General features: G+C 45.4%; 1 protein-coding gene across 4 annotated transcripts in view; it reads right to left on the reverse strand.

Annotated features, from left to right (window-relative positions):
- Positions 1-21,636, reverse strand: part of NEXMIF (neurite extension and migration factor) — a 178,218-nt gene that overhangs the window by 11,570 nt on the left and 145,012 nt on the right. For 3 of the 4 annotated variants that reach the window (XM_068956621.1, XM_068956623.1, XM_068956622.1), the window contains exon 3: positions 2,776-2,900. In XM_068956621.1, coding sequence (XP_068812722.1) covers positions 2,776-2,851 — 76 coding nt within the window. In that variant the 5' untranslated portion in view covers positions 2,852-2,900. Of the gene's footprint in view, positions 1-2,775; positions 2,901-9,134; positions 9,213-21,636 lie in introns of all 4 variants that reach the window. The other variant, XM_068956624.1, reaches the window with a different exon arrangement.

Consider the following 21,636-nt stretch of genomic DNA (forward strand, 5'->3'; position numbering starts at 1 on the left):
TTTATCATATCCAAAGACCTCTGCCGACTTAAGAGCTGAAGCCTCCTGCTTTTATACTGGCACACATCTAACCTTTTTGATAATTTCATTGAAATCAGCAGGGTAAGCGGAGCGATAAGGTTCTCCTCATTGCTAACAGAGGGGTGGAAACGACTGATGTGGACGTAGCAAATACAGAAAAGGGCAGCTACCAGCAATGCCACGAGGATTCTGCGAATCCACTGGAAATAGAACGCGTTTTCGGAGAAGGGTCGACCCCTTCAAAATCCAGCCGAAGCACCAGCATCACCAGAGTAGGGCATACAAAAAGATGTGGCACCTCCGCCGTTACTGGGATCTCCTGTGACAAGTGCTTCTATTCAAAACTGATCAGAAAGCTGAAATACCATCTCAACTACTGCACTCAATACACAGAGGATACTACTGTATTAATTAAACTGTCTCTATTTTTTAAGGTTTGTACCTGTATGAATGAAATTATCTCCTGTGAAGTACAAATGCCAAAACTTGACTTTCCAGGGCCTGTACTGTCCTAAAATCAAGAGCTGGTTCCATTAAAGCTCTAAAGCAAATGATATTTCAAAATGACTTCAGTTAAAAATTAAATCAACAACAGAGAACCAAAAAGGCCTTTTTAGTTGTAACTCGACTACAGCCCAAGAGCATATCGATAGTCTTAGAGGAAAAATATTGACCCATTCTGCTCGGAATCAGCTCTGTAACTAGGCAAATTCCTAACCGTGCAAGGCTAAACCTAAAGCCTAAAGGCTAAACCCAAAGGCTGCTCTAAATTAACCGCTGCTAGTGCAACAAACTTCAGTTTGCAGTTAGGGTGCGAGGACGCAAAAAGCATCAGGCGCATCCCTAATGTCAGCATCAGGGAGACAGCGGCCCAAGAGCTGCTCAGTTCCTGCACGGCACCGCGCACGACGGGCCCGCTCCCGCCGCCCGCCGGCCACCGCTGCCTCCGGAAGCGAGAACGGCAGCTCTTGACGCCGAATCCGAAGCCATGAGCGAGGTAACTCCTGCACAGCAATGTTTAATTACAACGTTTTTTAAGCCCTGCTTAATTGAATTTCGGGGAAGCAGTATCAGGTTCTAGAAATCAAATCTGTCTTTATTGACGAGGAAGCTACAGATTTTACCGGGTATCAGCAGATTAGACAAGGCGACCACGGCCAGAAAATCCTGTAGCTCTAGCAACTATCAGCTGTTGCTTTACCTTATTCCTGCCTAGATACATCCAAGCAGAAGCCGGGCTGACACAGACAGACGCATTCCAAATCCCATCAGACAGGAGAGCGCGAGCGAATGTTTCACCCGCCACTAGCACAAGTTCTGGGGGCTGCCGGGCACCCGTGAGTCTGGAGTCATTCCAGGTTTTTGGCTAATGAATGCGAACAAAATTTGCCTCTATATGCCCTCATCTGAGCAAACCTCGTTCTGATGAGACAGAAGGGTTTGAACATAAAGACAGCAGAGGATTGAGTCCTAAATGTCAAACAGGGTCAAACTGATATATTTATATAAATATTTACTTATATATTTTTACATATTACAAGGTTTATAGGATAATATACAGTCTACAAAGCCATGAAATTAACCAAACAGCTCCATAAAAACGTTGTGAAGAACGAAAATGTCAAGCTTTGCCACAACACCAGAAGACCACTGCGCTTACTGCAGCTCACAACGGCAAGGCCAAACGACTCCAGAAAATGCTCAGAGGAATTTTTATTTCAGTCAGGTTTTCAGGCAAGCAGAGCGCTTTATTCCTAATTAGTTATTGCTTTTGAAAGCAAGTATGGAATAGATTAGATTGACTAAAGAAAAAGTTAGATACTTCAGGCAGGCTCCAAGAAGAGGCTGATCATTCTCCACCGATGCCAATGAAAGCTGAAATGACTTAGTAGTTCAGAGGATCATGACTGCAACTAGCAGCGTGTGTTTATACACCAAAGAGGTGGCCAGAATCCTAATGGGATCTTCAGCCAGCAAATTGAAAAGGTCTGCACTGCTGAAATGATCACAACAGCACGTGCAGCTTCCAAAAGGCCCTGAAAGCAGCAGAACTAATGAATCCTGCTTTCCTTGCCCAGCTGTCTCCTACAGCCCTCAAATCCCAGTGCCACCGCTTCTCCCTGTGGTTTCACACATGCTGGCGTCTCCTCCCCTTCCCTCAGTGGCCATGCAGCCTGCACGCTAGCCAAGGGTGGCAAAGGGCCACGTGGGCTGGGATCCCATGGGCTCGCCAGCCAGCGGACAGGCCACGTAGCAGAGAGACCATCGGGCTCACAGGTCAGACGTTCCCTTCCTCTGGGTGCTAAGTAGGTCCGTTTCTTCTACCCAACTTCTGCCTTTCCCTAAATTAGTAGGGACTGAGTATCTTTCAGTCAAATTTGGCTAAGATTAGCTAACGGCTTCATAAGGAATTGTGAAGAGAGGGAAAGGATCCCAGCAGACAGAGGGGCAACGTGATCTCATATGAGTTGTTTCCCTGAGAAACCAAGCAAAAATCCATAATTCAAACTGCATGTGCACATAAACAACTCCAACCATGCATATGCATGGGCAAAAGCAGTACTTGTTAGACTTAAAAAGCTGTACATTCATAGCTGGAGTGACATCTTTGCAGAGAACACCCATTTACCCTACTGCTCCACATTTTAGAGATACCTGCAAAACACTAAAATTAAATACATGAAAGGAGTTAGGAAAATAAGTTGGCTTGCAAGCTGTCACTGCTCTCTCATGTACTGTAATTAGGTTCCTTACCATTTTCTTTCACCCCATTAATCAGGATAGTTTCTTGGTCTTCTGAGGCACAATCCTGCTCTTGTTGGTCATCCATCAATTTAACCTCTTTCTGTTCATTCCATGCCCCACTGCATCTGGCCAACCTGCACGTTTCCAGAAACATAAGCACAGTCAGTACAATTCCCAAAATCACCTCCAGGAACCGTGAATAAAAAATAACAACAATAATAATAATAAAAAAAACCCCACAACATCACATGCTGCCCCTTCCCTGCTTAAGAGGACAAATACTATTTATTAAGGCTACCATATCTTCACTTATCCCCTCTAAAAGCTAAGTCCAGTGTATTTCAGCAGGGTTAAAATGACACAGATCACCATTTTCTTCCCCAAAGGCCTTCTTCAGAGCTTTGAGCGGTGCTCTACATTTCCACAATGCCTTTCACATCATCTTAGAGTGCTCTGCAAAAGCAGGTGCGCATTATTATTTCCATCTAGCAGATGGGTTAGTAGAGACACACACAGGGGAGGGGACTCGCCCCAGGTCATACAGAGAGGAAAAAAAAACTTGCCCTGAGACTTTTAGGAGAAATGTATCTATAGCCCCATTTTTCATTTTAAACACTTCTTCATCATCTGTTCTCTGGAATTTGGCCTCGTCCGCATGCCACCTACTGTTGCGCTCACTGCTCCCCATTAGCTTAAATTTTATCATCTCAGTCGTATGAGCGCTGATCTAGACTGATGCCCCTGAATTTGCTAGTGTTTCTTCAACCCAACAAAAAGGGGATCAGAACCAGGCCTGCATTTTCTGGCTTTCTCCATTAAAGATGGAGAAATCCATCCAATCCCTGCATGAAAACAACCAGCTGTCCAGGAGAGTGAGACTGCACAACGGAGAGACGTGCCGGCACCCCTGCGCATGGCCCGCAGAGACCATCCCGCACCAACGCTGCCACGCGAGATACAGTTCCCAGCCAGCAGGAGCGTCACAATTGCTGGAGAGGAGCAGGAGCTCACCTCTTTGGCTGCACATTAAAGGTAGAATCTATTTTTTCCTTCTGGCAACTTGAACTCAGCTTTGTCTCTCATGGAACAGGTAGTGGGCTGAAGCACAGTTTTTGTTTCAGGGTGGTTTTTTTTAAATCAGCATTTGTCAATGTCTGATCTTCCCACTGTATTCACTGCCCTGGGTTCAGAAGAGGAACTTCATTCATATTCAGATTTTCAGTGGAGTCCTCTTAATTAATGTGAAATTTTTACAACCATCTTAGTAAGTGAAACCCTCACTGAACCTAAAGATGTTGTGACACCAAGAGTAAGATAAGAATAACAAGCATCAGTAACTCAATTTCTTTGCATATTTAGAGGAATATTTAACTAACCCTGAGAATTTTACTTTGATGCAAATCCGTGTTTCAGAGCTCTCAAAACGCGAATCAGTGTGTTCAAGTCAGACTCTTCTCTCTCACCAATATCCACACTCTTCTCAACACCCCGGTCTCCTACTGTGGTTGACAAAAGCTTTCTTTCTGGAGCCAACGCGTTCAGCGGAAGAATCGCTGACATATTTTAACAGAAGCGACTCAAAGCGTATCTAGCAAAATTCCAAATCACAGATCACGTATCGTTTTGAGTATTTACATGTAACTTGCAGAAGATTAACTTTTAAGTGTGAAAGCTGCTCTGCATTTTCCAGGAACAGTCTGCAACATCATGCCTCCTTAATAACATCTCCTGCCTATTAAACATATGTTCAGGAGAATCAGAGGCTAAAGTACTAAATGAGCCAGCATGGCTTCTTGGGAGTGGGCTGTTTGCTGTGTGAGGAAGAAAAGCCGAATTAAGTAAGGAGCTTAAATATATTGTGATCTGATAAATGTGTTTTGCACACCTTCGTGGTTTTCCAGGTGGAAGATAAATGTGCCAAGATCTTTCATTTCAATTCACCGCAGGCAGGTAGAGTTGGAGTAGAGGACATTTGGCTATGCACATTTACAGATTTGAACTTTCTGCTCACGTGCTCACTTGAAAAAGCACTCAAAAAAGCATTTGTGGATGATCTGACTGTCAGGTGACATCTTCAAAATACAGAAGGTTATAATCAACGTTGCTGTACATTCTGACCTCCACCATCCTTCTGAAGTGCAGAGGTGATGCTCTAATAGAGGCTTATCTGGGCAGGATCAAGCAGAGGCACCACCTCCTTCCCTTGAAGGAGCAGGGTGCAATGCGGAGCGGAAATCAGCTCTACAGCTGTAAGCGAGTCTCTCTCCAGCTCTTGCCACGTTGTCCCCCCGACTCAAATCACGTAACCAGCCATCGCACAAGAACGCCGAACTGGACGAGACTGGCTCACCGTTTAGTCCACAGGCTCGACCCTTGCTGACAGTCACTAGCAGACGGAAAGCGAAAGCCCTGCTCTAGCACCTCAACTTGCAACGATCTCTAGCTAAGGGACTTTTGGATTCACAGAGTATATCCATACTTTATTCATTCGCCTAACCGTTTTCTACCTTGTTTGCACAGCTGGCCTCCACAACACCTTGCGGTAAAGCATCTAGCAGTTTATGTGCCGTGTAAGAAAGGACCTACTTTTGTTTGGTTTGAGCCTGCTTTTCCCCAAAGGATGGGCAACGTTTTCTCATTTCACAGCTCCAGCACAAATAGAGCCTCAATCCTAGAGAGGACTCGGAGTAGGACCATCACATAAATATTTAATAGTAATATTTATATTCATAGGAAGAATCATAGCGATATTTCAAGTTATCCAAGTATATAAGCCAGATCAGGATACTACTTAGCTTTTTCTCACTCAGCTTTTTCCATGCAATGCTTAACCCACAGGGACCAGGTTAGGGGTAAGAGATAATCCAGTGTTGCTGCAAAAAGCTTAATTCTGCAACAGTCAAGTCTTTGCTTTATCAGCAAAATCAGCTGAGACCCATGGCTGACTCTTCCACCTTCCTGCATCACTCAGAAGCACAAGCACTGTCTCAGTGTGGGCTGCTGTTTTGCTGGGATATACCTGTTTATAACAATTTGGTGTAAAATGCCACAGGTGGCCTGTTTTCAGCCGGTAACATAATCATAGCCGTATTAAAATAATGGCTTGCAATGAATAAAACATAGAACAAAAGTGGAAACAATAACTCTCCAATAATGCAAATTTGTCACTTGCACTGCACCAACCATCTCCAGAGGAAAAAATAATAACGCAGACATAAAACACTAGCAAGCGTAGAAAGATCCCGAGCATTTTTAGGAAAGCATCGTACTGTTACCACTGGGCTCTCTCCTGAAGGAGAAAGGCGCAAGGTCTCCTCACTCGCGAGTACGTGGATTTGCGCCTCTGCCTGCTTGCCTCTCGCTGTTTTGGTTGTAGCTTGCAGAGTCTGCGGTTTGATTGCAGTTTGTGTTTCTCAGAGTCTGTCTGGGAGCCGCGTGCGTCGTAAGCGGGATTTGCAAGTGAGTATGTGAGGGAGGCTTTCTGCCTTTAATTACTTCTGACAGACAGTTAACTGCCAAACTTCAGTGAGAGAGCAGGGCTGATTTGGGCAAAAGACTGAGGAGCCAAGCAACGGGCAAGCAGGCGGTCAAGCAAGCGGAGGCAGGAAAAGGGAGCTTATAGGTGGGAAGTCCGTGGGATTTTTCACCTCCTTTTATTACTATTTTTAGGGATGCATGTGTATAAGGGGGAGGGAGGTGTAGAAAGGCAGGTTTTGGTGGATGCAGTGCAAAGACTGGAAAATACGACAAAGACGGCGAAATGCGAGAGTTAAGGGGATGTGCCTGTGCATAACTATTTACATAAGGAGCATTGACCGAGATAACTCAGAGAAAAAATCTGAGCTCTAGAAATGAGCTGGAAAGAATGGGGGATCAGCTGGGGATCTTCGGATGTGGTTGAAAAGAGAGGAAGTGAGCTGAAACAGGCAATTTAAAGTTTGTGGAGATCTGCTGAACAAGAGGACCTTTTAGGAGCAGCGTGACCCATGAAAGGTCAGATCCCAAGGGGAACGGAAGGAAACACCAGCCAGCGTGGATGAAAAGCTGACAAAGGGGCTCAACGCAATGGAGTACAAGAAGAAACAGAGGACCGGGAATAACAAAGAGGAGAAGAATAGCTGGTTCCCTGAAAAGGAAAGCTAAATGAAGGCAGAGAAGAACCAAGGGCCTGGGGTATAAAAGCTATAGACGGTGAACATCCAAGGGGCAGCATGAGAGCACAGAACCAGCTGCAGGCAGAAGAAAAAAAGGGAGAGGATATGAATTTCACAGAGCGTCAAGCCACTGAAGATATACCTGACTGAGGTCAAGCTATTATGAAGAACCGACAGGAGGAAATTCAGACACCAGCTTGAATTTTATGAACTTGACTTGACTGGAGTTGGAGTGGATTGAGGAAGATGACGGCAGGCCAAAGAAGATGGTCCAAGATGCGGAGTCAGGTGAACTCCAGACAATCCTCCAGGTCTCAGGAGGAGGACAGAAACATAGCTTGGCAGATGGTGCTGTAAGAAGACTTTCAGGAAGTTCAGCCATAGGGAAGACTTCTCTTGATTGCACCATGTACTTAAGGGCTTCGGTCTGCTAAGATCACAGCTGGCGTAAGTGAAAAAGATACTGGCTAAGAAAGGAGACTGAAGGGAAGAAGTCTCAGAAAGAAAGCAGTGGGGCCAAAAAATAACCCAACCACTATCACGCATGAGCTGGACAAATGAACACACAGAATGACGGCATGCAGCTGCTTGTGATAGCAGTACATGGGACTCCGTGACCTAGAGAAATCCCTTTCAGCCCTCTGACTGATGTCAGGTGAACCTACGCAGGATTGTAAGACTCCCCCCAAACCCCTCAGCATCACAACTAATTCTCCATTCCTTATGTTCCCTGTAAATTTTCCCACTACGGATGCTAATGGCTTATACTAAAGCTGTTAGCGACGAGCTTTTGTGCAGAAGCCTGGAATAACAGAAACGTGGCACCTGGAACTGGTCCTCCCATTCCTTGTGAGCAGACGTCCTTCAGCCCAGATGGCCACATAACCCAAAGCACTTCTTTGCTCTGTTTTAAAAACCCCATGTGATACTCAGCAAGTTTTATGAGGTTTGGTATTGCTGGAGTCAAGGTAGCTGTGTCAGTGGACAAATGCGGTCAGAGACTGAAACACGATTCCCAAGATTAAGTTCCTGTAGCCCTCGCTGCTAATAGCGATCCCGCCTTGCACACAGAGTGCACTGCGTGGAACGCCTTTCCGCTGGTTCCTTGGAGGAAAGGACTCGTCTCTTCTCCTATAAAGTTAAAGACTGTGCAACGCACCACTAACACAAGCAACGTTCTCTGTAGGAAATGAAATCAAGTGGTGCTGGAGAGCCAGAAAACATCCTTCTCCTCCAGAATTGACCGTGACTGTCCTGAGCAGATGTTGATAGGGTAGGGAGAAGGTTCAGCCACCTTGCTGCTTCCAGAGAAGCCAGGGGGCTCCCCTCCAATGCCGGTCTAGGAAGAAATTCTGCTGAGGGACTTTCTGGAGCCATTTCTTCCCCATGAGGACTCTCTCTGCAGACTCTTTGGGAGACGGCAGTGATTTGGCTCATTCCATTTTTCAACAAAAGCGGCGCTGGTCTCAGTGATGTCCTGGAAGCACTTACAGGGGATAAAGAAAGGCAACTAGCCATGATGGCCACGTAATCCAGTGCTTGGCTGCTTAACTACATATCCACGGCTAGTTGAACATCTCCTTGTTCATATTTCCTGAGCACCAGCGTTATACTGTTGAAGCTCCCAAGCAGGAAAAAAAAATTCCACCAGGTAAAATAAACAGCCTACTAGGCTGACTGAAAACCCACCTACACAGACAGAAATTATATTAGATGGACTAGATTACGAGTTAGTGATAGCTGTTCCATAATTAAGGTTGCAACAGTGTTTTAGCTCAAAGCTGAATAAACAAAAGGCCACTAGCACTCAGACAAAGCCCAACACTCCAGCTTCTGTTTTCACCCACCTTTTACATACCAAGTGCTTTTATTTGTTAGAGTTGATGAGGGCAGAGGGAGAGGGAGTATCCAAAGCAAAGGAAAATCTTTTTCTGGAGAAGTGGGGGAAGAAAGCAGAGCAGAAGAAGTGGCTTTTTTCTGCAGAGTTGTGAATAAGCGCAGGTGTTAGAATGAGTTCCATATATGCAGCTCTATCTTTCAAAAAAAGAGCTTTAAGATAAATTAATTACATGTCAGAGCCTCTGACAGGTCTTTTAAGAATTATGATACTTTTGAATGAAAACATTATATGCTTAAAAAGAAATACCATGTAAATGTCTCTGAGATATTTACATTCAGTAGAGTAATAGTAGAAAAGAATTCAGATTTACCCACAGTACAAATGAATGCCGTACATGCTGCGCTTGTGCGAACAACAAAGTCCTCTGCCCTCGCTGGACTTTATTAACCCTCCTGCAGAATTAAAAAACAGAGTTCAGGGGCATCGTCCACATATCACCCGTAAACGGACATAAGGCGCTCCAAAAGAAACAGAAATGCTTCTCTTGTCTAAGTGGGCTGCACTCCTGACCACACATCTTTCTAAAGCAAGGGCAACACATTACACACCTCTTTCTCGGTTAACAAAGTGGGCAGCAAGGCCACTGCAGAGATAAATATCTATTATGTTATTTTATTTTAGTTTAGCCCTGACAGAACCCATGCAGAACATAGGATAGGGAGTTTCTCTCAAAGACGGTGTGGTGGGGCGACCGGCCTGAACTCTGCCAATCCCACCATGCACCCGAGAGCCGGTGCCACGATGCCAGGCAGAGAATTGACCTGAAAGACCCCATTTTCCTACCAGATGCTGAAAGTTCCCCAAATCCTTCTTATTCTAAGGACTCCATTTGAGCCTTGATTTTTACATTATCTTGGTATCTGGTGGGTGAACTGATAAAAATCTTTACTTGCCAGTAGATGGGGATGTATTTTATTACAAAGCGCCTAGAAAGAGGCTCTCTAGAAGCACGTCTCCAGTTAGCCTACTTTTCCAAGAAATTACATCTTTATTTAGGCCAAGGGTCTCCAAATTTTGCCTAGCCCCGTGACAAGGAAATATGCAAAGGTGCCTCTGTGGGGAGTATGTGGGATTTCCAGAACTGATGGGGCTCCAGGGGTGATGTTTGTCAAGGGAAAGGGACGGGGCAACCATTCCCTTCCTAACGTGCTTCTCCTGTCTGGGAAATGGATGCCAGATTTAAGGGTTCCCGTTTCAAACTTACTTTCCCAGAAAAATCTCTTAAGGAAATCCTACCTCCTAGCAGTTCCTAGGTGCTTAGGTATCAAAGGTGGTGGCCACGTGGGAGAAGAAGACGAGTGAAGAAGGAGAAAGACAAAACAAAGGCGGCCCTGGTGAGCTAATCCCAGCAATCAGACATCTAAAACCCTTAATGGAGGTAAGGTTTGACAGAATGAAAGCTAACAGAGACTTAAGTTCAGCAACCTAGTTATAAGTATGGATAAAACCCTCCAATTAGGAATAAATTTGGAAAAAAAACCCAAAGCCCAAAGATGATAAAAAAGAGCTTGCAGAGAAAAGGGAGAACACAAAAAATCATGAAAAGAAGAAACAATTTAAGATCTACTCTGTTCCCAGAAGGTGTAAAGGATGGGTGGCTTGTTAATATTCATAGCAAGCCCTCCACTTTTTTTCACAGCTGAAAGCAGATGCAACAATTATTGCCGAGCCCAAGCCCCAACTTCAGCAGACCCCTAGATACGACATGAACAGCACACTATTTTAGAGCAGGTTCTGAAATAAATGACAGTTTCTGACCTTATGCTGGGAGGACATCAGGTGCAAGTGTTTCAAGACCTGTCACAAACAACTTTAAGGAAAAAGGAAGGAAGTGAACAAAATTATAGCCTTCCTGACAAAGCACATGTAAAATACAGAAGGAGCTTTCTCTATAAATGTGTTCTCACACATCAAGAACAGCAGTATATCATAAAGGGAAAAGGGCGGCAATTAAAATCCTCGAGAAGCTGAAATGCGTGAAGGAATGTCTGAAATACAGCTTATTTCAGCATAATACTGTGCCGTATTAGAGAATGGATATCTGCTAAACCCAAAAGTACCAAAATGCAAAGAAAGAGAGTGAGCTGAAAAAAACCCCTAGACGCTGGCTGTTCAGCATGCCCGGTGTGAGACTGAACGGTAACAGGGAAAGGGGGAAGCTCGCAGGAAAAAAAAAAAAGTCAAAGTGGTAATGCTGAGAACTGAAAGACTGAGAAAAGGGGAGCAAAAAGGGTATTTCGAGTCAAAAAGAAAATGGCAAGGGAAAAGGAGAGCCATAACTAGGACACAAGATGGAAAGCGAAGTCACCCTGGCCTTGGAGGCGTACACCGCAATGCCACGTCTCCAACGAAGGCGGCCAAGGATCTGTCAAAAAGTTCATTATTCAGGTGAGAAAGAGGCAAACGTCCGTCTTCACCACAAAGGTGCGGTGAATCTACACTTTGGGGCCGGGGGAAACAAGGACAAAGTACAAGCAATAAGGACTGTTATCCCTCGGAAATAAAAAGGGTCAGGGAATGGAAGGATAAGGAAAATACCTGTAGACTCATTAGGGTTCAGTAAGTACGCTAAATTTTAGGGTCAAAATGGATTCACGGGCATCGAGAAAGTATAGAGAGAGGTCTATTAAGAAAGGTCGCCAGGTTTCCTCTCATTTTATAAGAGGAGAAGGAAATTAAGCAATGCACAGCTGGTGACACTGATGAGTTTCTAAGAGCACGGGCAAGCGGAGGGGTAGATTCACATCCTGAAAATGGAAAAGAATATAAGCGTTGTTGTAGGTGTGATGGTCTAAAGTTAAAATATTTCTATAATAATTAAAAGAGATGAACGGTCTTACCCAAAGAGAGAAGGTTTTACAATTGAAGACAGACAGACCTAGTATTATACGGTTGCTACAAGCTTATTAACAAATCAGTGATGCAAACTGTCACAGGTACAGCTACCATATTGCTCCCCAGGCCAGGTTTGTAATTTTATTAGCTAAATGCATCCTTTCTGTTTTAACAGTCGGGATGGTGGGTGAAGACTTCTGATGCACTCTGACCAAAAGCCATCTCAGAAGAAAATGAACAGCTATCCAACCAGGGTTAGCACTTTTTTTCTCTTCTTTTTCAGCTTATTAGGATTACAAATATATTTAGAGAAGCAGAAATTATCTTTGTCTGGGGTGGGATGGGGAGGAGGAAAGAGGATGGCAGTGATTTCCTGAAAAAGCGAAGCTCAGTGTTAAGAACTGAGAAGGGGGTATTTTAAGAAATGGTAAATCTGTTAGAAGAGCAAGATCTGAAGGCATCTGTAAGAGGAATAGCCCTAAACTCACTTTTCAAAGGCATGGGCACATATTTTAGGATTGATTTGTTCCATAGCTCTATGATGGTCATAAATCAGCTGGTCTCATTATTTCCTAGCAGATCTGATTTTAATAGACAGGAAATCAAAATATAATCAGTATTCAAGAATACAAATCTACTCTATGCCGCCCTCTAAGCGGAAGATCTATACAAAGATTTTCAGAAATGTCTAAGAGCAAATTGTTAAGAAATTATTATGGAAGGCTGGCAAGTAGCTTATTAACAAAGCTTATTAATGCACACAAACCATCACTACCATCAGCACAGAAAAAGCAAAATGAGCCTAAAGGGAGTAACACAGGACTGCAGCCTTTTCAGACCTGGAATCAAAAAACAGGCAGACCAGTCCCTAAATTTCAACCAATACTGGAAATCAGAGGTAAATTGACTGTTGGAAAAATTAGTAAAGAAAAACAAGTTTAAACTCTTAAAAAAAAAAAAAAGTGAGCCAAATAGAAGCAAAAAAGGGAATCAATCCTATTCATTAAGGGATAGTAAAGAAAGCAGATACTTAGCTTAAGAGAGCGAATGGACACTCTGGACAACTTCAGAAAGGATCACCTATCTCAACTGTCTGTATTTCAGGCTTATCTTAGAGGTAAACCCCTGCCCCAGCCAGAAACAGAAGAGAAAATCCCTGAACAGCCCCACTACAAAGGAGGAGGTAGATACGATCATTCAAAAATCTCACGATCAATAAGCTAGCAGAACCAAATGGGTTTACAGCTGAATTTTAAAGGCTCTAAAATGTTTTAACGGCTTTGTTTAATGAGATTTTGCACAGAGGAGATATTCCCTCCCACTGGAAGGAACCGAAGATAGCTGTAGTAAGTATATAGGTGACAGATTGTACCAACTTTCTGTCCTATAGACTCACTTCATTAATAACAGTTAATGCCAAGCATGTTGCCAACATGCTGGCAGGCAGCCATGCAGTGTCTGCGTTAGGTGTGTGAATCCAGATCACTCAGGATTTATTGTAGGCAGACAAACTGCAGATGAAATTAAGAGGGCACTTAGCGCACTCCATGATATTTATAAAAATAACGTTCAAGATAGCATACTCCATCCTGACGCGCAAAAACGCTACTGAATGAGAAAATACGGATACTGCATTAGAAACATTTTTCTTTGGTGGTAATTTGAGAATCTATACTTGTGCTTGGTGAGAGGAGGCGGCCTTGCCGTGCTAGCATGTGGAAGTACCTCAAGGGGGGTCAACCTTAGAAACGGGGGCTCCGCTGCTGCCACAGCTCCACGCTCTACCCGCCGGACCGCCAGCCGCTACAGGTAGAAGAAGAAAAGATGACCAAAGATGCAGCGTAAGGTTGCTTCTTGTCTTTCCTCCTTAAAAGCAAGTGTACTCCAAACATGTAGTTTTCACTCAATCTCCGAGTATAAAGTTAAGACAAATCAGAAATGTTAAGGGCCTGCATTTCTGAGCAAATTAGGCTGGAATGATTAAAAACTCAAAATCTGAGAAGGTTCAAAATTCAGCAAGATAGGGGGGTATTAACCTCACAAAAACATGAAGACCTCTCCAAAGCTAATTATGTATCAGTCTGGTGTAAAATAACAAAAGCCATTAAAGACTAGCTCAGGATGGAGATTTCTTGATGGGCAGAATAACTCCATTTAAATGAACTTATTACCAAAATTCTCTTTCTACTTCAGTATTTACACTGAGGTCTACAAGACACTATCTTAAAAGCTTAGCAAACTCTTCCTATGAACCTAATCAGGAAATATGAGAGACCAGGGTCAAGTACATTAATATTGTAGAAGCCTTCTAAGAAAGGCGATGCTTCACAGTCCCTTGCACACTGGTTATTATCAAATAACTCAGCCGAAAGATGGTGTGTAAAATTTTCTTTAAAGATATGGATTAACACAGAGCCAGAGTAGCATGAGGAAACGGATTTTGAAGAGGTAGTTGAAGAGACTCAGCCCCAAACTTTAAGATCACCTCTTTTGTTTATGCTTTCTTAAGAGTCCCTGTGTAGAAATGCTTCCTTCTCATCCCTGTTAACCATCATGTTTAACAAAAGAAGAAAGAAAACAAGAATTGCTCTGTAAAATCTGTAATGCATTAAAGTTTGGACTGAAGAGGGCAATTAAGCTCGCTGGTATTGGAGGAGGATATTGAAAGCTCATCAGGATATCTGCTGTAACCCTAGTGGGGTGAACTCTTTTCCAATATCTTCAAATTAGAAATTTTTATTACGAAAGAGAAATCTTGGCAAAGCTCATTTGTCTCTTATTAGCAATTAACATAAATGGACTCAGGATACAAAGTGTTAATTTCTAAAACGCACGGAATTTGCTTAAGAGTACAGAAAGGAAGATCAAGCAACTGAAGGCTTGGATTAGATACAGGAAGAAATTAAGCTGGAGCAATGGGAGGAAAGGGTTATTCCTCTTTCATTTTACACAAACAACTATTCGCAGGACTCCTGCCCAGAGGATGCCTATTGGCAGCAAACACGGTCGCTGACGGCGAGGCTTTGTGCCGGATAGAGCTCCTTTCTCCATAGGAAACGGCCGTGCCCAGAGGCCCAGATATTCTGCCTGGAAGCACTCACAGTAAAAGCCACTTTCATGGATGAGCTCTGCCTACGCCGGTTCGTTTGCTGAACGCTGCTCCGTAAGGAGGTTGACTTTGGGCAGCGCGAGCCCCGCGACTAGCCACGACGAGCGGCTCAGACGCAGAAAGCCGCGCTGCCCGTCCTCGCAGCGGTTCCCTCGCACCGGGAAACGCGACGAGCTAAGAGAGGGGCCACCACAGATTTAGAGAAACTAAGTAAATTAGATCGCTGGAAAAGAGGCAAAGACGAAAGAGAGGTTACGTTCCTGATGCGCAAGACAAAACTTCCTTAGCCACTAAATCCAGGTTGCTAGCCAGAGCCTTTGAATATCCATGAACAAGTTAAAGTCCTATAATGATTTTTCCTTTCTACATATATACATATATAAAAGTGACTATACTGATAGCAGATGTGTTCTTCCGCATGATTTCCTTTTTCAACTTTCAACTTCATGTAATTCCTGCATGTTCCTTGCGCTGAGAAAGGGAAGTCACAGTCACCCCGAAGAGCCATCTTGCTCTCAAAGTTGCCCAATTGGCTGCCCTGAATTAAAGTCACCTTGGACATAAAGATAATCCTAGTAAGCAGAAAGGCTGTTTATATGTGTATTTATATCCGATAATTTTATCCAGCCTTTAATTACCCAGCCAGGTAGCAGTGCTTGCTTAAAACACCATCGTACAATTTTTCCCAGGTACCATCTCGGTGTATCGGCTATACGAGACAAGGGGGAACCTAAAAGAGACTTATACATACAGCCTACGCAGCACCTACTGACTCGAGCATGTTTTCCTAATAAAGTAGTTCCATATAGCTGACACAGCTGGACCACCACATTTTACACTTAAAATAGCTTTGCAGTCTCATCCCGTGATGCGTATCTAAAGGAGCTAATGCTTCCGACTAAAAAGGGAATAAGGGTAGGTAGGAAAAGCAAATGATCAAAACACTTATCACACAGAGAAAAGAATTTATTGGGCCTGATAAGGAGACTGAACTGATGACGACTATATGATACTATCCATTTTTAGCTAGTAATTCCGAAAAAGGAGGAATTATTTGAAAAATAATATGTGATCATTTATTTAAAGACTTATTATAATGAACACGCTCAAGAAAGCAGAGTTATGGCTGTGTGAACGCTTTAACACTTGCATTTCTTGACTGTTGCAAGTTTAACCATTCGAATGGGGAGATTCAATGGCATTGCATTTGGCTTTGAAACACAGATCGGTGGGTTTACTTTACAGGGCTCCTATCAAGCAAGTAATTTTACAGGGCCGTTTTATGCGCGTTCTACTTTTCTTACATTATTCTATTGATGTTTAATACATCTGCCAACATTTGCCTTTGAGATTTGGTTCATTTATTTACAACCCCCAAACAACCCTCCCCACAACGCTGCGTGCCCTAGCAATTCACCCAATTAGAGGAAAGTGTCGATTAAATATAAAGCTGCGTCTCTTTAATTTTCACTTTGTGATGTTTTGGGCTCAGCCAAACGCTAAAGGCCATTTCCGAAGGCAAAATCCTGCACTAAGAGAGACTGCAGCCTGCAAGACATCGGTCCAAACCTCCGTCTGTATCCAGGTAACAATCTGGAATGCTCATATTTAAGAGGAAAAATATCTGGACAGCTGCCCCAACTCCCTAGGAAGCAATGTTTAGTTAAAGTCTTGGATATCACTGAAAGAAGATGTGGCGATGTCACACTGTGGCTGAAGCATTTTTTCAAGTGTTGAATTATTCACCCGTGAATCTCAGATGTGAAATCCAAATGCTCCGGTGCTGCCCTGGCTTTAGACAATGTCTAATTCCTTTCTGGGTAGCGGCAGGGTCCCTTCATCAGCTTTCTTTCATCTATAATCAGAGTGAGGTCACGGATTATTAGTCATATTCAGTGCAGAATTGAAACGCCGCTACAACAACCACCGAGCCTGCGACTCTCGAATCGCTCCCCCCTGCACTCACGACCGCCGCCCCGGCGAACGGAAACGCTCCCGACGCGACTTTCCGCAGGGAGACCGAGGTGCCGAGAGGAACAAAGCGCCGCGGTCGTTCGCCCGAGGACGCGGAGCCAGAGCTCTCCGGCAGGAGAGGTCCCCTAGCGCAACCTCTCTCGTTTTCACCCGCCTGCCGCACTGGTTTCCGGAAAGTCGGGGCGCAGCAGAGGACACGTACCAGCGCCTGCCTTCGGACAGCCCTACGCGGTGGAGCAAGGCAGCTCTCCGCTGCCACGCGGCTCGGGGACCGCGGCGCTACCTTTTCCGGGGACAACGCCCCTTTTCGGCCATCTCAATTCCTTCCATCGAGGTAAAGACCCGACGTCGGAGGTTTTCAACTCATCCCTCGGGAGCGCCGGGGACAGGGAGCGCTGCTCGCCGGCGAAGCCGCGGCGCCCGGCAGAGGACCGCGGGCCGCCGAGCGCGTCTCCCTAGCACGGCGCCTTCGCCTTCGCGCTGCCGGAGAGCAGGAGGCCTCTCAGCGCTGCGGCCGCTAGCCGCGGCGTAGCCCCCCGGGCACGTACGGTTACGTCCAGCTAGTTCTCGGGCACGCTCCGCAGGTCCCGCCACCGTCTTCTCCCCCGCGAGCCTCCAGCATCAACTATTTTCCCTGTGGTCCAACTTTTTGAAACTCAGAGGAAGTCAGTATGTTCCCTCGCTCGCGCTGCAGGAGACGGTAGCGGGGAGAAACCCCGCAAAGAAAGGCATTGGTCAGCTTTTGCTGGAGGTATCAGTCCTTGCCTCCGGAGCGGCGCCGCTGAAACTGGTTCATTCAGGAGGACTTTGGGTCGGCTGGCAACATTAACAAGTCTTAGAGAACGGAGCGGAGGGAAAAAAAAAAAAAAGAAATACTACGGGCAATACCGCAGCAAAGATAAATAGGTAAACACGCTCCGCCTGACATTAGTTAATATATCACCGCTTTATTCACTTAAGGCAGCCACGAAATCAATTCCTCGGTAAAAATTAAAAAAATTGTATCCAAATATGCCCTCACAAGAGTAGCGAGGCACGAAATGATGCAACCCAGAAGAACAACCCCACAAGTCTACGCAGTACGTTTGAAGGCTGCTGGTCTGCCACTGCTTGATGCAAAACCCTTCTGAGGACTTTGTTTTCCACAATTCAGGATTTTTTCATGTTGTCTCAAAACTAAGTAATTTGCCTCTTCTAAACTTTACCAGAAATCAACAGAGGTGTACGCTCAGCCTCTCAAGGACACTCGGTGGTTAGGAAAGCACCCCAGGCAGATCGGCGGTAATGATGGGATCCACAGGAATTGCTAAAAATTAAAAGGCCTTCTTTTGGAAAAGCTAAAAATGCACATTTTAAAACAGGCAAAATCCCTTCTTACTTCTGGATCTCTCCTGAGCCTCACACCACAAAGGATGAGACAAAGTCAGAAACAACCGGAGAGCAGTAAGGAGTGTTTTACAGTATGACGAGCAAAACAGAAGGCAGAATTCAAGGCTGCATCCGGACTCCCCCGGAAAACCAAGACCAGATCACGCTTAACTCATCGTTTGCAATCAAACTGAATCTGCTGGCATGCCCTGCAGTTTCTGACACGGCAGGCTGAATATTTGCTAGAAAAAGGGCCTGCTCTTCAAAGACGAGCAATCACGACACGCAATCCAATAAGGCAAACTCTGCCCGGCGACTGAGCCCAGCGAATGTCCAACTGAGAGCACGCCGGGGCCACCGCCAGCCCCATCGCCTGGCGTACCCCGAATAAAGCCGACGCAGAGGGGAGAATCTGACTCTTAAAGGAAAGCGCTGAACATGGGGGTTATCTGCTATCGCTGTGGCGATGCAGAGAACTGCTACAAAACAGGTATTTTGCAAAAAAAAAAAAAAAAAACCCATGCATACTGCTACCTAGAGGTTTTCCTCTTCCACGTTCTTTGCTACAGGCCCTCCTTCACCCACCCCGCCACTGTTTGCCAGTGCCGATCGAGACCTCACACGCATACCGCAATTTAAGGGAGGGAGAGGGCTAAAACATTGCCAGAGGGGCAGCACATCTCAGCTTCCAAGAGAAGGACACAGGTGATGGACGGCTCAAAGTTCTCCAGGCCTTCACCACAACACCGCCATTCGCACTTGCGAGTACCAGCGCTGCCAAACCAAAGTCTCCACTCATCCAGGAACACAACGATGCCCCACACTCATTTCACCCCCACTGTAAACAGCAACAGAAGGGGAAATACAGAGGCAAATCGAGCCTACGACCTCTGGCTTGGCAGCAGCAACGTCGTCTGGGAGGCCCGGTGTCACCACAGTGGCTGCATGGGGCCATCAGGCCCCTGCGGGGCTATAGCGCTAGAGGAAGCGCTGCCAAAGCAACTGGGCACAACCCAACCTCTAAACCTCAAAGTAACTGTGATTTTATGGCCTACGCGCACATTTAATAGCTAAAGGAGGAGCAAGTAGCTCCCCTCAAATACCTGTAGCCAACTCTGCGGTGGCGGAAAGAGGAGGGGTAGGACAGGAGCTCCCTGGAAGCCCAGCAGCAGCGGCCGAGACGCCTGCTGGCGACAAGGCTCTGAAGGCCCCGAGCAGGAGAGCTCAGAAAGCTGCATTTTAATTAAGCTTTCCCACCAGGTGAGTTTTTGCAAGCTCTTTCAGCTGAAATTCATCCAGAATTGAAGTAATGCAAGGGATTTAGCAAAATCCAGGCAACACCTTGATCTTTGCACATTCCCTTTTAGGCTTACAGCCTCGCCCTCCTCTCCGCAACTGAAAGGCCCCCGAGGCAGGGGTCTGGGAGATACCAGGAGAGCTGCTGCACTTTGGACAGGCCCTGTACAAACAACTCGAAGCTCGTTTCGGATTTGCAGAACTGTTTAGCTCTTTTGGACAGCAGCCGTCACTTACGTGGGGCTTTCATCTATTTTGAGCTGAAATTGATTGGCAATTTTGAAGAATGCACTGCAAATTGCTCCACTAATCACAGCAACTCGAGCCATGTAACTATATTAAAACAACATCAGTGCTGACATAGAAAGTGAGAAAAGCAAGGAAATGCTGAGTTAAGGTTTCCTGCCCTGGAATCTGCAACTTGCCCACTTGTATCCGGGTCCTGCAGCCTCCAGATTATTTTTGCACCGTGATCTTTTTTGAGTTTCCAGATGGCTGCTCACCAATTCAACAATAATAACGCTCGGTTTTTCAGCGACGCTTTATGTTTCCTAAGCGCTGGGGTACGTTTGCAGAAAACCGACTAGTTTCACGGCAGCCCCGCTCGAGCAGTGGGTATTGACTTTTCCAGACCATAGGCATCTGCCTGATGCTACCTGCCCGCCGGCACACATCACTTAACGGTACGGATATGCAGCCCTGTTTTTTTTTTGTTGTTGTTTTTTGTTTTTTTACAACGCGAGTGTCAGCTGTACCTGGAAAAGGCCCTTCAGGCAGCTGAAAAATAATGTATCCCTCTAAGGAAACACTGATAGATGCAGAATAAGGAGAAGATTTAAAATTCCTCTTACGCCAAGTTTCCTCTAAATCCTTGTACTGGAGTTAGGGAGAGCCAGGGCTTACCGACAAGACAGGGAAGCCGGCAACTGCTAGAAGCACAGGGATACCTGGATCTACTCTCAGGCCCTTATGTAGCATGCAGCTCTGGCTTCCTCTGTTACCGCCTTGAAGAAAGTCATTCCAGCTCTAAACTGAAGGAGCCATAGGGAGCATCGGCTTTTCCTCGGTTTCCTGACAGCCTGCTAGGAAAGACTGCACTTCCCTCCCGCTCTCTCACCTCTGATGGAAGCAGCTGGTTCCCTCCCTTCGCCATGGCCCGAGCGAGATGAGAGCATCTCTCACGAAGATCTAGAGAACGTGAAGTGCTAACTGCTTCACTCCCACCGCCAAGTAAATGCCGACACACGGACACTGGGACGCGTGCTGCCCGTAGCGTGCTTTGCAAAGCAGAAGTTTGCAAAGTTCTGCCCGAGCTATTTTCCAGCTGATCAGTTAAGATAATTTAAAAAAAAAAGTTTTGAGGTGGATAAACCAAACACCATGGTTAGAGAAAGTAAAACATATTGTTCGATAAGAAGCAATGCATTTGGTCTCGAGGAATGCAAAGACAACCAAAGACTTGAATCAGAGCACGGCTGCCCCACGCTGCTCATTTTACCCAGCGCACTAGTGGTTAAACACAGGCAAGGCAGAGGGTCCAAATTACACCCCACCGTCTTCCAGCCTTGAAGCAGAAACACAGACGCGGGTTGGTCCTGGCCACTGTCATGTGCGAGTTATTCTGAAACAGTCATTGCCTCTTCTTTGGGCTCGCTGGGGCTGGAGGAAAGGGGAGCGACGCTGGAGCCCGGTGTGGGATGCTGCCGCGGACGGGAACTGCTGGCTCCCAGCCCCGGCTCGGGCAGGCGAAACAGAATAAATCTCAGCAAAAGCTGCTGGGAACTGGTTGGTATGTCGATTACAATCCTTCAAGGAGAAGAACCTGCCTCCCATGTCCTCCCGAGTGTCCCCATTAAGGACTGTCCTAAACAACAGATGAAAGACGAAGGGGAACAATACCATCACCAGCAGGTGACAAACACAAAAGTTGACAGAGGAGAATAAAGCACCCAGTTCTCCCTTCCATGCATTTTGCTTACACCAGAGAAACATCCTTACAATGGATTAAATCTAAGTCCGTAGCCAAGTTCAAGAACACGTTTAATGAAGATCTATTCATCTGAAGGAGCGCCTGTACAATGCATAGCTTTTCCCTTAAAAAAATTATTCAAAACTGTGCATGCTTCGTTCTCATTCTTCTACATCTTAACGTTTAAAAAAGAAGCGTTTGTAGCGGGAGAAACATGTTGTACAAATCATAGCCTGCTGCAAAAAGTGTATTTCACAAAGACTTT

The sequence above is a fragment of the Struthio camelus genome, chromosome 11, assembly GCF_040807025.1.
Source record: "Struthio camelus isolate bStrCam1 chromosome 11, bStrCam1.hap1, whole genome shotgun sequence".
Classification (NCBI taxonomy): domain Eukaryota; kingdom Metazoa; phylum Chordata; class Aves; order Struthioniformes; family Struthionidae; genus Struthio; species Struthio camelus.